Here is a 14854-nt window from a genome sequence, read left to right on the forward strand (position 1 = left end):
CACCTCCGAGAGCCGCAGCGGTCGGTTGTTGTTGTGGTGTATGAGCAGTGAAGTAGTGACAAAATAAAACACACAAACTAGCTGTGGTGTGGTAGCAACAGTGCGGATGATGTAGATGACGATGAGGGCGAGCGGGCCGTGCTAGAGGTTAGGAGGTCACAAAGATCACGGAGGTCACTCCCACTGAGTGAGACACCCTTCCTCCACCATGTGAAAGAAACAACCAGATCCATTATTCAGTAAATAAATTGCATTGATGAAAATAATAGCAGTGTGACTGACTCGCCTATTTCTCAGATGAGAAAAAGAGTTTGCCCTCTAGTGGTGAGGGAGAGAGAGAGGGAGGGGGGGAAACAGAGAGAGAAGGGAGGAGCGGGGGGAGCAACACCACCACCACCAGTTGGAACCTGAGCCAGAAAGAAGTTGCTAATTGCAATGCTTTTTCTATTAAAAGTGAAAAACACTCAAAACATTAAACAGGAAACAAAACAAGTGTATTTAAACGACCGTGTGATGTGAAAAATAATGAGGGGGGGGGGAATCCTTCCTTCCCTTCTCAGGTGTGCTGATAAAAAACACTCTGTTCAAAGAAATCAGCCCTCTGTGACATCACAAGGGGGGAAGTCTCGATACTGCTCAGGTGAAGGCCACGTGTTGGTTCCGCCCTCTTTCAGAAAAAGCTAACGTGATGAGAAACTAATAATTAAAAAACAGCTACACGTGGTTCATTCTTTCTGGCTCAGGTTTTCATTTTTCCAGCATGTTTCCTCGTAGTGAGCTTCAAGACTGCTGCTGCCCCCTGTCAGCCTGCGTGTAAATTACATTTTTTTGGGGAAAAAAAAAACCAACAACAGCAAAAGCAAAATAGGAAGAATTAAATATAGAAATATTTTTTCATGAAAAAAAGAAGAAACAACCCTTGTTAACCCTGTATTACAAGAATGCATTTGAAAAGAAATAAAATTAATCAGACTTCTGACTCGGATCAGAAGAGTAAAAAACAAAAACAAAAAAACTGCTCAGCACATAAATAAAAAATCTGTATTAGACCTTAAAAGTTTTCTGAAATATATAATCTTAGATTTAAAACTATTTTTTGCCTTATCAATTAACACTGATCACTAATCTTCATCCCCGAGGACGTTTAAAAAAAAACAACAACTTTTTTTTCCTCCCGCTGCCATGGTGCAGATCAGCGGGGTCAATAACTGCATTGTGTTGGAGGAAAAGGTTTGAGAATACTGGTGCTGGCGCGCCCTGCTGTTCCTCAGTGGGAACTATGGAGAATCTGGGAACACTTGAAGGAAGTGGACTTTGAAAAAAAAACCATACAGCCAATCCTGGGGTGGAAATGGGAAAAAAAGGAACCTGCTGGCGACTCCTACAAGTCGTTGTGTTGTTAGCATGAGAATAATGACGTTATAACTTAACACGGTTAAAAGTGTCTCCTTTCACAACCAATCACAAGACACGGCTCAAAAAAAAAAAAAAAAAAAAAAAAATCAAAAACGAAATCAAACAAACGCTGCCATTTTTTTTTTTGTTTTTGTTTTTTTTTTTGCATTGAATTGATCCATAACATTTTTTAATTTAATGATTAAAACAAAAACTTCAAAAAAAATTTTTAAATTAAAATGATAATCATGATGATGGTGTTTTGGACACTGTTGGGCGGCTGCTTATCTTCCTGTCGCTCACGGAACAAGGCACAGAAATGATCGAGAGAGGAACCTTCATTTTAAAGCACCTTTGGTGTTTTTTTTCGGGAGGTACTTTGTTGAAACAAAGTCAAACAAATATAAAATCAAGAGATTTTTTTTGTTTTTCTTTTTTAAAAAGTAGCCAAAGTAGCTGATCGATCGAAGCCAAAAACTGTTGTTTGTTGTGTGTGTGTTTTTGTTTTGTTTGTTTTTTTGTCCCAAAGTGACGCGAGGCGACGAGCTAGACGACTGCTGCTGCTGCTGCTGCTGCTGCTGCTGCTCAGTGGGTCAGTTTGGCAAGAAGCTGGTGCTGGAAATGGGCACAGTTTTGGAGGAACATGTCCAAGAAGTGCATCCTGTGTGTGTGTATGTGTGACAGTCTGTGTGTGTGTGTGAGACAGTACATGGAGGCCCAGGTGTGTTGGTGCATAATTCACTGTCTGTCTGACTGAGCACCAGGTCGGCCAACACAGCTGACTGAAGTGTGTGTACGTGTGTGTGTGTGTGAGTGTGTGTGTGTGGAAGCAGCGTGCAGGAAGGCAGTCTCTCACCACCACCACCACCACCACCACCACTAGTATTATGGGATGGGTTTGGAATCCAGCCGCAGCCAGTGGAGGCCCTGGCGGGTGTAGCGCACCAGCTCCGTCATGCTGCTGGTGTTGAAGACCAGCGGGCCCATCACCTTGTCCAGGTCACAGAAGAAGTCTGGGGGAGGACAAGAGAGGGACTCTACATCAGCAACTCATCCCTCTGTCGAATGGCCTCGTCTAAAGCAAAGCATCTTAATAAGGACAACAGACATTTTCCCCCCCGCAGGGGGGAGTGATGTTCTTCAACTTCTGCTAAATGAGAATGGTAATGTCATAAAGAAGACTCCAAACACTGTGGGACACATCTTTACTTCTCATTGAGTAATTCCTGTTGTAATTTATTGTTTTGAATTGTGTGTGTGTGTGTGTGTGTGTGTGTGTGAGTGTAATGCATACATAAATGTTCCATGCTAATAAAATGTTCTCAAAATTGGTTAAAAATGACAATAAACACATTGTGGAGATCATCTTGATCAAGGGTCACCAAGAACCCAAGAGCCACTTCATGGGTCCTGAGTCATATGAAGAGCAACCAGTTTGCAACACTCTACTGAAATAAGAAATATTCTCAGTAATAATAATAATAATAATAATAATAATAATAATAATAATAATAATCTATGTAAAGACACTGATTGCGTTAATAAGTTCACAGTAATTATCAACAATGATGAAACGAGGTTGGATAAAATTGACTTTTAGACGCAGCTTAACAAAGTTGTGCTATTTTTCGAACAGGCCTGCGGGCTACTCATGTGGTCCTTGGGGGCGACCTGGTGCCCTTGGGCACCACGTTCGTGACTCCTGATCTAGATTATGTGATATATTATTATTACATATATTATTCATTTATTTGAATTATTACGCTTCATCATTAAATTATAAATGACCATATAGCATATATTACATTATATAATGATGATAACAACAACAACAATAATAACAATAAATAATAATATCAATAACTTATATATATTTATTTTTTGTAATCAACTTTTTATTAGTTTCAAAACATTGATAATACAGCACAGTGACCTTATGCCAAATAAAGGGAATTGTCTGTGCCATTTTGATTTGATGTTTTTCTACATTCATCATAGTTTGTATTACATATGATACTATTAGGCCGAAGTGAGAGTAACATTTCTTATGTTTGAGTCCAGAGAAAGCCACATCCCTGAGTCCTAAAGGATGAACCAGCTCCGTTCCAAACGCCTTCCAGGTGAAGCCACCTCTGCACCAAACCAAACCATCAACGCACCTACGCCCAGTGATAGCACTTAAAGTTTGGGCAAGCCCAACCACCCTGGGGTTTGTCTTGTTGTAGTGTTGACCATTTAATGCGAGGTTTCTTTCCATTCCAAATGAACTTTTTAATCTTTGAGTCAAGTTTCTGCCAGGGCCCCATTGGGCTTGGTAAAGGGAGCATAGAGCTTACAAAGTTTAGGCGTGGAAGAACATTCACTTTGACTGTAGCTACATGGGCAGGCATCGAAGACGGGTATGCTGCCCATCTCTCAAGATCCTCCTCAATGTTCTTTAAGACGGATGAATATTTATTTATTTATTTTTTCCATTGTCAGGAGTGACTGATTTCTATACCTGTATGCAGGATTGGATGCTCAGTTTCTTTAGATCTGTATTCAACCACAGTAGGATCAACTTGGAGTAGTTAATCTTAGAACTGGAAAGTGTACCAAAGTGCTCTACGATTTCCAGCACATTTGAGAGGGACTGTTGTAGGTTGGAGCGTTAATAAGTGTATCGTCAGCATAGATTGAAATGGAGTGAGATGTTGAATGTATTTGAATTGGAGTAACTACTGTGCTTTGCAGTATGAATTGTTCGAGTGACAATTGAAAATGGCAGGGGATGCTGGGCATCTCTGTCCAGAGCAGCGACCTATGTGAAAAAGATCAGAAAGCTGACGCTGCTGCTGGTTCTGGTGTTACTACCTTTTTGCTCCCGGGACAGCTGCTCGGCCTGGTCCCAGACCTCGGTGGCGTACAAGAAGTTGGAGGTGACCTGGACGTAGCTGGCCGCCATCTGGTGGATCCTCTGGGGGATGGTGACGGAGGAGCCGGCGCTGCTGCTGCTGCTGCCGCTGCTGATGGACGAGTAGCCGCCCGCCGAGCCGGGGGACAGCTTTGGAGAGACGGGGGAGGGCATCCCGGCCGCCTTGCTGCAGGGAGACACACACACACACACAGGCAGAGGTGTGGTCAGGATGCTGCAGGTTGACCGACTGACCATCAACAGGTTTAGACGCTACTTACTTCCCCATTCCAGGAGAGGGCGCTGCCTGGGTGTTACTGAGCGAGTTCTGGGCAGATGATCAGTTGGAGAGAAGTCAGTCAGAGTGTTGCAGCACATCAAGGGACCGTTACGGTTTTTCTCCCTCTTGGAAACATGATGATGAAGCTGATGTTTTACCTTCAGGTGTTCTGTGAGGGTTTTGGAATATTTGAGCGCGCTGTCTTTTCTCAGCTTGAAGAGCCGCAGGTAGAGGAGGGACTGGCACCGCAGGCTGCAACACACGCACATGTGTGCCGGGACACACACACACACACATAGGTGTGTCAACACAAAATCTGATCAGTGGTCACCACACTCGCACACACTCACACACACTCACCACAGCACAGCTAGCCTCTTGTCTGCTGAAGTAGCATCTGGGGCGTTGTGGTTTTTCAACTTCATTGTGTATCTGGATGGAGGAGAAGGGTGGGGAGGGGGAGGAGGTGCAGGAGGAGGGAGAAGAAGAGCAGGAGAAGGAGGTGGAGTAGGAGGAGGAGGTGTAGGAAGTACACAAGGAGGAGGAGGAGTATGAGAGGGTGGAGGTACAGGAGGAGGAAGAGGAGGAGAAAGAAAAGCAGGAAGAGGAGCAGGAGGAAGAGCAGGAGGAGGTCAGAGCCGACAGTCAGTCCAGTTGTGTTAACGCAATTGACTGAACAGTGAGAATCTCCAGAGCCAACAGACGTGCGTTGGTTCCTCCGGTCTGTTCTTACTTGATGAGCTCAACCGTCTCGGCGTACATGGGGAAGGGAGATTTGGCCTCCTGGGCGCTCTTCTCCAGGGCGTTGCCACACTCCACGAACGACACCACGGCATCCAGGTAGTAGATGGCCTTCTCAAAACGGTCCAGCTGTGGGAGAAGGAGGAGGATGAGGAGGAAGGAAAACCTCTTAAAAGTGTTGCCAACGTCCCGAGTGGGAAAAGAAGCCACTGGTTGTCCTAAAAAGTCACTGAATGATGTCATCGCCGACTCATTAGAACTATCAGTCCTGCTGATGTCACAGTGTTGGACACTTCAAAATGTAAATAACCCCCTCCCCCCTCCCCCGGTGCTGCTCCTACCAGTGCGTCTGCGTTGTGCTTCAGCTTCTTGGCCTCCTGCAGGTAGTGATCAGCAGAGTGGACCCTGCAACATGCAAACAGCACAGGAGCTCTCAGAAAACAAACTGAATCAAGGTTTCAACATACACTGTCATAAACATACCGCGCGCGTGTGTGTGTGTGTGTGTGTGTGTGTGTGTGTGTGTGTGTGTGTGTGTATATATATATATATATATATATATATATATATTTGTGGGATCAATGCTGAGGGGAGGAGTCAGAGGTCAGACGTCAGGGCTCCTCTTACCTGTCCTCAAACACCATCTTGGATCGGTGTGACTTGCAGCCATCGGTGGTGAGCGGTGGAACGGCCAGCTGGTTGTCGCAGCTCTTGGAGGATTTCTCCTGCAGACAGCCAGGCAGAGGGAGCAGAGAGTTCATTTCGGGCTGGCTTCGGCCCAGCGCGGCTCAGCTTGTAGGTGTTTCCACTGGCCCCTACACGGTTCCAACTATTACCATTTTGGTCTGCTTCATTGGGGTTCCAAGCAGACAGACCAGGGACGACAGTGGGAATGTCGCGCAGAGTGGGAGTCTTACACGAAAAACAAAACGGCCACTTCTAAATGCCCCACGTGTGGATTTTTACATTTTCACGTACTGACAAACTGAAATGCTGATGAAACTGTGCCATGGGTGAATGAAGAGCTGCAGACATTTTTTTTTTCTCGGTGGCTGAAGGAAAAGCTCAAAGAGAGCTGGACTGACGGAGTGACACGGCGTGAAAAAGTTTTCCTGGTTTGGCAGCTGGTGGCCACAGTACAGCAAAACAATTTCGGGAGAATTAAAAAAAAAAAAAAAAATCTGGAGCGACTGCCGAGCGATCACCGAAGCATCAAGGACCACAACAGTCAGAGTGAGTGGAACGAACAGAGAAAATGTTTGAGGTTTGTTCAGCCTCATGGATGTGATGGACCACCGGGCTGGCGGGCAACAGGAGGGACGCAGCCTCGACTCGGCCGGTGGGCGATGAGAGGACGGTCAGCCACGGCAAAATATTTGAAAACATGTATTGTGTGAGTGTATTGTGACCTCAAGCAACTCTAGTTTTAAGGTTTCAGCGTTTCTACATTTTCTCTGCAAGACAGTGTTTTGATACAACAAGTCAACCGTATTAAACAAAATCATCCTAAGCCCTATTTAAATGTATTGGAAAAAAACAAAACACAAAACACAGTCAATACAAAAAGTAAAACCACTGAATCGGGAACAGGGAAGGCACGACAAACATCCGGGGACCTTAGGTCCGCCTTGCAGCCGTAACTCCACCAACGCTCAGGTAGTAACCAGGCCAATTGAACCGCGTCCCCACTAAGCCGTACCATGCCAAGCAGAGCCGGCACCGATCATGTAGAGCCAGTGGAAACACGGCCTTAGTGAGGCACACTGAGAAAATGCAGGTTGTTTGAAGTTTGCAGATAAAACTGAAGAGAGAGAGACGTCTGAAGGTAGGAAATGATGTGGAGCTCCACCAAACTCATTTTATCATTAGAGTGATGATTCACACCAACAGCTTGATGGGCGACACTTTAAATATTGCACATGAGATTTTTTATGTGCTGAGAGGGGTTCAACATTTTTCTATCAGAGTTGAAAAAGGTCAATTCTCCAGGATCTATGGAAGCAACCAGACTATGAAGTGAAGCCCATCACATCTGATTCCATTGGATTGTATTTGTGCTCCCCCCCCCTTGCTCAACCTCTCCTCCCCTTGTAATTGTTTCTGATCTGTGTTAGTTGCAAGGACAGAGACGGTGCTGTGGCCCGGCTCAGTTTCCATTATTGTTCATTTATACTTAAAATAGCCAGTGATTTACAAAAAGAAAATCCTGTATGTGCAACATAGATCAAATATAAAGGCAATGTTATGATGGATAGATTAGGTTACAATGTCACTAATTATGGACAACAAAAAAAGTTGTAAACTGTCCCTTTTTGTGAAGCCTTTGGAAAATAAAATAAAATTCACCTCACTGAGTGTCGTTTACGTTTTTCTTGATGTAGTAATTTGATTTTCACGTCTTTCCACGTCCTCCGTCCTCCAACATCATCACACCCACCTTTCCGTCCCGTGTGCTCCGCCCCTTGTCCTCTCCTTTCCTGTGCTTGGAGGCGGAGCTTCCCTTGGCACCGTGGCTGCCCTCCTTCCCACTGCCCGTCCCGCTGGACAGCGACGTGGACGACTGGCTGAAGGTCCTCTTCCTGCTGGGCAGCTCTGCCTTGGGGGTCCGCTGAAGGCCCGCCAGGGACGGGGACGGCACCGGCTCCTCCTTCTTCTCCGAGGACCTCTTGGACCTGGCGGGAGGAGGCGGAGGACGAGTCAGATGGACAGACGGATTGATGGACAGACGGCGGGACAGACAGGCAGACAGGCACCCACTCTTTGCTGCTGCTCTTGTGATGGGACGTGGACTTGTCCTCCAACTTGCATCTCTTGCTCTCCGGCTTGGCCGAGTCTTCGTCGTTCTGAGGGTAAAAAAGAAAAGGAAAAGTTCCAGAGCGGTGTTTTAAGGATTTTTATGCTGGCCACGGCCTCTTGGAAGGGGAGATGTTTCAGGAGCACGCTGCAGTGTCACGTTGTGCCAAAGGTGTTCCACCTCAACAATCGCACACTGAACGCTGAAGGTCACACAGAGGATGAAACGAATAAAATAAGATTAGGGCTGCAAACGATTACTTCAAGTAATCGATTACGTCGACAAGATAAACTCATTGACGCGAAAATTAAAAAGTCGATGCGTCGTGTTATTGTTATTGCAAATTGCTGAATGATGAAATCACACTCAGGCCGCTACATGCTCATTTGTACCTGCAGTGTTGTACTAGCGCTGTAGCGCTGAGGGTGGCGTCGCTCATTGTTTACATCCCGCAAAAGACAGAGAAGAACGGCTTCTTCTCTGAAAAGGCTCGAGAACTCTGACCCAAAGTTTCCAAAGTTCAGGAATATTTCAGACAAAACAAAGCAGCCAAACCTGTTAGGCGCAAACTCTGTGGAGCTCATTCCATTGTAGCACTACGGCGATACGCGAACACCTTCAACACCGACACCCTGGAGTCGCTGTATCATCACGAACCACAGAGAGGAGTTCACAAGTAACGTTGAGGATAGATATTTCGTAAAAAATGACGCACTTATTTGTTAATTAACCATAACCTGTGATGCAAGTACATAATATTGTAATGTAGAGTGCTTGTCAACCAAACCAGACGTCGTCGTTGGTTTACCAGCTGGCTTTATTATTGCTCCAGACAATCTCGAACGCAGGCCTTTTCCCTATCAACACCCTTAGCCAGAACTAGAGATGCGGCGATCCGATATTGGGTATCGTTATCGGCCCGATGTTGGACGAAATTACAGTATTTGATATCGGAATGTACTGAAGTCATTTTCCGATCCCACAGCTGTTCACGGCACCTCTGTCCTCACTGCACGACATACCGTGAAGATAGCTGCCGCCCGTGTCACGTGAGCAGCATCCAAAGTTTACTGTACGAATCAACAGGGTGGTGGTAATTAGCGTATTGTGGCAATTTGGAGTAAACGCTACTCGTAGCGTAGATCTCGCATCCGGCGCGTCACAACAGTGTCACCTTGGACTGAGCAGCTTGAACATGCCAACGCTGGAAAGTCGCGCTCGCTGAAGCTAACTCAAACAGAACGAACACAGACCCACAGGTTCTAACAGCAATGAACAAAACATAGCATATAAGGTAAAAAGGAAAACTCCAACAACTCACTAAGACACTCACACCCTAAACAACAAAATGCAACTTAACTCAATGACAAAGTTCCCCCCATAATCCCTTGCAGCTACAGGGGAGCGTCCAGCTTCCACTGGCCACCACAATATGCAGATTATACACAAACAACGAGCACCAAGCGGAAAAGTGAGCCCCAACAACAGACGCTACAGAAAACTATTGAGAAGCGCCAGAAACTCCCCCAAGACAGCAGCAAAGCTCAGCTGATAACAGAGAGAGTTATCGAGTTTATTCTGTCTTCATATTCTTTTCCATGATGCTTCCGCTAGGGTTTGCTAACCGTCCCTCAAAATACAGAATGGTCCCATATTTGACGATGGAATGGTGCGTCCCGTTCTCAATCCATGCAGGACGGGGTTTGTCCAGGTTTACCTGAGTTGTCTCAAACTCATGTTTGTTTCCATAGGGTTTGTGTTGAAACCCGTGATCTACATAGCTGCAGGCAATACCATTCAAAACCACTGCGTACTGGCTGCCTAGAGTAGGAGGCTATGAATCGGGATTGCTTGTTCTTTTCAGCAGCAAACGAAAACAGCTTTGAGCAGTCATGTTCAGAGTTTTAATGCAATCTTTTGAATGACAAACAGCTCCGCAATAAGCACAAGAAGTGAGAAGAAATACACATGAGAAAGGAAGTTGCACAGTGAAAAAGAGAGCTGTTGACCGAGATCTACTGTTCCACACAGAAGAAAAAGAAAACTCTGTTGAACAGATGACTGTTCAGGGAAGAGAGATGTTGATGGGAGATGGATGTGGCAATGAGAAGGAGGAATGTTTTACAGCTAAATTTGAAATATTGGCACGCCCGTAAGTTTAGGGTTTTTCTTTTATGAAGCAACAGAACACATATGGGACTTTGACATGGAGTCATGTGTGGTGGCGCAAGCAGCATCACTATCATGACTTTTACATATTTTTTTTATTTCTATTCGCTTTATTTATTCAAGTCCTTTGTAAAAGTAATCCATCCTGCACTTTATTGATTATTGTGTAAAAATGTTAGATTAAAAGATTTTAACACAATATAAACATTCATTCAGCTTTTATTTTGTCTATTGGTAACAAAGCAGATCAAACTATGTGAAACATATACTTTTTTTGAAACCCTATTTTAAGTTATGATTTACCACTACTGGCCGAGCCACTGGCCTGTGATGGCCATGGCCTCGAGCACTGCAGGAGGCCTCCTTTAAGTTGGCCCCCACTCACCCTGCCTACCTTCACCATCAACCACAAGCCATTCAAAATAACTCCATCCTTCAAGTACCTGGGAAGTATCCTCAAAGAAAAAAATGTGGGTCCTGAGACTCCACCAGCTGAGGAGCACCGGCCTAAAAGTCGCTGGTGAGAGTTTGTTTCCCAGTGAGACATACCAAGTCCAAGACAGTTTTGGAATTTATTTTAAGGCACAATATGAATCAGCTACCTCAGCGGGAAGGAACAAAGAAAAACTGTAAAAATAAATAAATAAAATAAAATAAAATAAAAATTGCGGTCAACAAAAACGTCCGGCATGTAACCCCACCCCCTTCTCCCATCGCCGGGCAAGTGGCCTCTAACATGACCGAGTGGCTGTGGTCACATGACCTCAGCACAGACTAAACAACAGACAAGCGGAGCAGCACGTGGCTCCTCTGGAGCGTGGAGGAACTAGGGTGTGTTCTCCCAGCAGCAGCTGCTCCTCACCTTGTGTTTCCTCTTGGCTTTGCTGCTCTTCTCACTGCTCTGCTTGCTGTTCGACTCCTTGCCGTCTCGGTCCAACGAGTCGTCCCTCTCCACTTTGATCTCCGCAGGCTCCTTGTAGGGCCGCCCTGGGATCCTGGACAGCAGGCTGAGGTCTGCAGAGAGCAGAAGAGGAGGAGGAGAGAGAACGGGGGGAGAGAGAGAAATGTGGGGTCAGGTCAGGAGGAGGAGGGGTGAGGGAATGAGGGGGTGCAATTTTATTTATTACACAAGTCTTGATTTTTTTGAAGTGGTCATGGAGAATTGAGACCTACTAAAAAAAAAATGTATATTTTGAAATATCACACAAAACACTATTATTATAACACTATAATGGAGAATCGTTTAAATGGAGAAACATTTGAATTGAGAATTGTTTGAACAGAAAATCATGTGAATTGAATTGAATTGTTTGACTAGGGAATAAGTTAACCTTAGAATCACTTGACTCGAGAATCGTTTGAATTGAGAATTGTTTAAATTGAAAATCATGTGAATTGAGAATCGAACTGTTTGCACGGGGGAATCATTTGACCCCAGAATCCTTGGTAATTGGCGACTGTTTAACTGGAGAATCATTTGAATAGAGAATCGTTTAAATACGCAGATTTGGTGAGCAAGCCCAAGACTGTGGTTCCGAGTGTCCACCCACCGATCTTGACCAGCAGCACCTGCTGCTGCTGCCTAGAGGCGTAGCGCTCCTCTGGGTCGCTGAGGGGTGACAGCGGCTCCTTCTCCTCCATGGGCGAGAAGACGCAGACAGGCGTGCGGATGCTCTCCGAGTACTTGGGCGTCTGCGAGGACGAGGGGATGCTGTCGTTGCCCTCTGAGTCGGACGAGGACGAGTCCGTGTCCACAAACTCGCGGGACTTCTGGGGGGTCTTGGTGGGGGCCTTTGCCTTGCGTTTGTCTGCGCTGGTGGTGGCCACCACCAGGGCGGCGCTGGTGGCGGCAGCGTTGACGGTGGCGGGTCTGGGTGAGCACGACGACGACGACTTGGCCTCCTTCTTGGCGCTGGGCTTGCGCGAGCCCTTGGTGGCGGCCTTGGGCTGGTGGGGGGGCGGGATCTCCGGCGCCGGCTCGCTCTCCACCCGCAGCCCCCCCTTGGGCTCCTCGGCCGCCGCCGCCACCAGCTTCTCTGCTGATTTCTTAGGGTGCTTCTTGCCCGTGCTGCGCCGCGGGTTGCTAGAGCCGCTACCCCCCTCGCTCTGGGCCGGCGATTTCTGCCGACCCCGCCCGCCCTCGGGCCCTTTCTGGGCCGCCCGCAGGTCCCGGCTCTGGGCCGGTGCCGCCGAGTCCTTAGCCCCGCCCCCCTGGCCTCCGTAGCGGCCCGAGCCACCGTCGCGGCCTTCCTTCTTGCACTTGGTGGGGACACTACTGCTGTCCACCGGGGACGCCGGAGAGAACTGCTTGGTCTTCTTGAACCAGTTGTCTAGCTGCCACTTGTTGGCCATTGGCTGCTCCGGCTGCAGGGGGGCGGGGCAAAGAGAGATGAACATCATGATTTCAACTGGTGGAGTCTCAGGACTCACATTTCATAATAACAATAATAATAATAATAATAATGATACATTTTATTATAAGCACCTTTCTCAAGACACTTTACAAAGATAAAACAAACACAATAAAGCAACAGACAGCTCACTTTCTAACACATCTACTGAATTTTAACAGAGAGTCTCTGAAGAGACTTGGGGCAAGAGGAGGAGACGGGGGAGGAAGTGGTGGAGTCGGCTGAGGAGGAGGAGGTCCTTTCAGTGGTCAGCATCCAGCTCCATGGTTGGGAGAGAGCATGGCTTGATACTTCAAGACACCACATCAAGAGAAATATAAAAAGGCACAAATATGCCATGCTGGGGACAATGTGCATTGATGGTGGCTAACAACAACCACATCTTTTGGGACTGTTCCAAACTGAAAGCGTTCTGGAGGTGTATCCAGTCTTCATTAAGATCTGTTTTTGATGATGACTGGTTTGGAACCATTCGAGAGATATTTAGGATGGAAAAATTGACCTTCAAACTAAGAATCCAATAAGCCAAATTTTTACCAAATGTGGAACAAATGGAGCCATTTTTTATGATTGCACTGGTACTACTTTTTAATACTTTCTATATAGTTATTATGAATGTTTTTTATGGTAGCGACAGCGGGTGACCCCAAGGTTCTTATTTGTTTGTTCACCGTTCATGTGAACCGTTTGACTCATAATTAAGTTTCAAAGTATCAAAGTTCTATACTACTGAGTATTCAATACACCTAACTGGTGCACAATACCAGGATTTTTTTTTTTAAAGATTTATGTTTATTACTTTTACCTCTGCCGTACTGTGCAATTTGCCTGTTCCAAATAAAGATACAATTTCAAAAAAATAAATTATTGACTGAATGTTCTGCAAAATAAAAGCCCAATCAAAACAGCTCTGCAACCCACTTTTGGGCCACGAGTTCAGAAATGTTGTATCATTTCCATTATTGTTTTTTTTGCATGAGATGCTAACACTAACACAAAGAAAGGGTGCCTTTAATGGAGCCAAAATGCGCAATATCGGCGTGTAAACGGGACGGGTCCTTACTTCGGGGGAGGCGGGCCGTGGGTGCTCATTGGCCTCGCTGTCGGTGGAGCTGCTCTCGCTCTCGCTGTCGGAGCCGGAGCTGCTCTCGGAGCCACTGTGGCTGCTGGAGTCGTCCCTGGATTGCTCCGCCCCCTCACTGTTATTGCTGTAGAGGAGCGGCAGAGACACAAGAGTCGCGTTGGGAGCGCAAATTAACTTCATGTACACCAGCAAACTATTACATTCATTAAAGCTACATAACATTATATTTTGTCGTGGTGTTAACCAGAAGCTACACAGCTGAACTGGTGTATGTTGTGCGACGAGGCTGTGATTCAATAGCGCTGCCAGTGGAGGCGCTAATCAACGCTGCCAGTAGAGACGCGACTCAACGCTGCCAGTAGAGGCGCTACTCAACGCTGCCAGTGGCTTGTAATTTTCAAGACATAATATTTCAGACGTCATGATCAGTTGAAAATAAAAACAAAAATGAAAAACTAGATAATGTACAACTCCATTTAGTCGCTCTGAGAGAAAAGGACAGCTCGCCTCAGGTTTTATGTTGAGCAATTTTAAAGATGACATTTCTTGTACAGCCTGATCAAGAATAAATGTTGAGCTTTTTTGTCTTCAGTTTAGCTCTGTGTGTTTACATCATCTGAATTAGTTTGATGTAGGCTTTCAAATTTAGAAATCACACGTTCTCCAAACTGTATTCTGCTTTGATGCCATCACTTGCCCTTATTATTAATAAGGCAAATGATGTTACTAATGAAGTGTCCATTTTTTTAAATCCACAACCATTCGAATTGAGAAGAGTTTGAATGGAGAATCAAACGGTGAGCTCAAGAATCGGAGTTGAATTGAACAGCGAGTCGCCCAGATGCGGACATCCCTGAAGTTATCTGGTGAAGCTAGCCGCGCTTCCCGCTCACCTTCCTAGAGCATTCCTGGATGCGTTCTTGGCCGGATCCTGTTCTCCGTCACTGTCCTCGCTGCTGCTTAGCTTCAGGTCATCCTCCAGCATGCTGACATAGACAGGCGGGAGGAGAGAAGACACACAGTCACTCCAAAAAATCACGACTTTCCAGGGATCAGAGGACCACAGAGTTGGAAGAAAGGACGGAAA

At 46.0% G+C, this 14854-nt stretch overlaps 1 protein-coding gene across 3 annotated transcripts in view; it reads right to left on the minus strand.

Moving 5' to 3' along the window:
• Positions 1–721: 721 nt before the first annotated feature.
• The window catches only part of aff4 (AF4/FMR2 family, member 4), a 30088-nt gene continuing 15955 nt past the window's right edge, over positions 722–14854 (minus strand). For all 3 annotated transcript variants that reach the window (XM_076019623.1, XM_076019624.1, XM_076019625.1), the window contains 14 exons: positions 14661–14753; positions 13747–13891; positions 11823–12636; positions 11135–11286; positions 8067–8152; positions 7747–7981; positions 5937–6034; positions 5651–5714; positions 5302–5438; positions 4929–5000; positions 4727–4820; positions 4570–4616; positions 4249–4475; positions 722–2408 (listed from right to left, as the gene is read on the minus strand). In XM_076019623.1, the coding sequence (XP_075875738.1) occupies positions 2281–2408; positions 4249–4475; positions 4570–4616; positions 4727–4820; positions 4929–5000; positions 5302–5438; positions 5651–5714; positions 5937–6034; positions 7747–7981; positions 8067–8152; positions 11135–11286; positions 11823–12636; positions 13747–13891; positions 14661–14753 (2392 nt within the window). In that variant the 3' untranslated portion in view covers positions 722–2280. The remainder of the gene's footprint in view (positions 2409–4248; positions 4476–4569; positions 4617–4726; positions 4821–4928; positions 5001–5301; positions 5439–5650; positions 5715–5936; positions 6035–7746; positions 7982–8066; positions 8153–11134; positions 11287–11822; positions 12637–13746; positions 13892–14660; positions 14754–14854) is intronic.

Source organism: Nelusetta ayraudi, unplaced genomic scaffold (assembly GCF_046127955.1).
Source record: "Nelusetta ayraudi isolate G7.1 ecotype Tasmania unplaced genomic scaffold, CSIRO-AGI_Nayr_v1 ptg000011l, whole genome shotgun sequence".
Taxonomy (NCBI): Eukaryota; Metazoa; Chordata; class Actinopteri; order Tetraodontiformes; family Monacanthidae; genus Nelusetta; species Nelusetta ayraudi.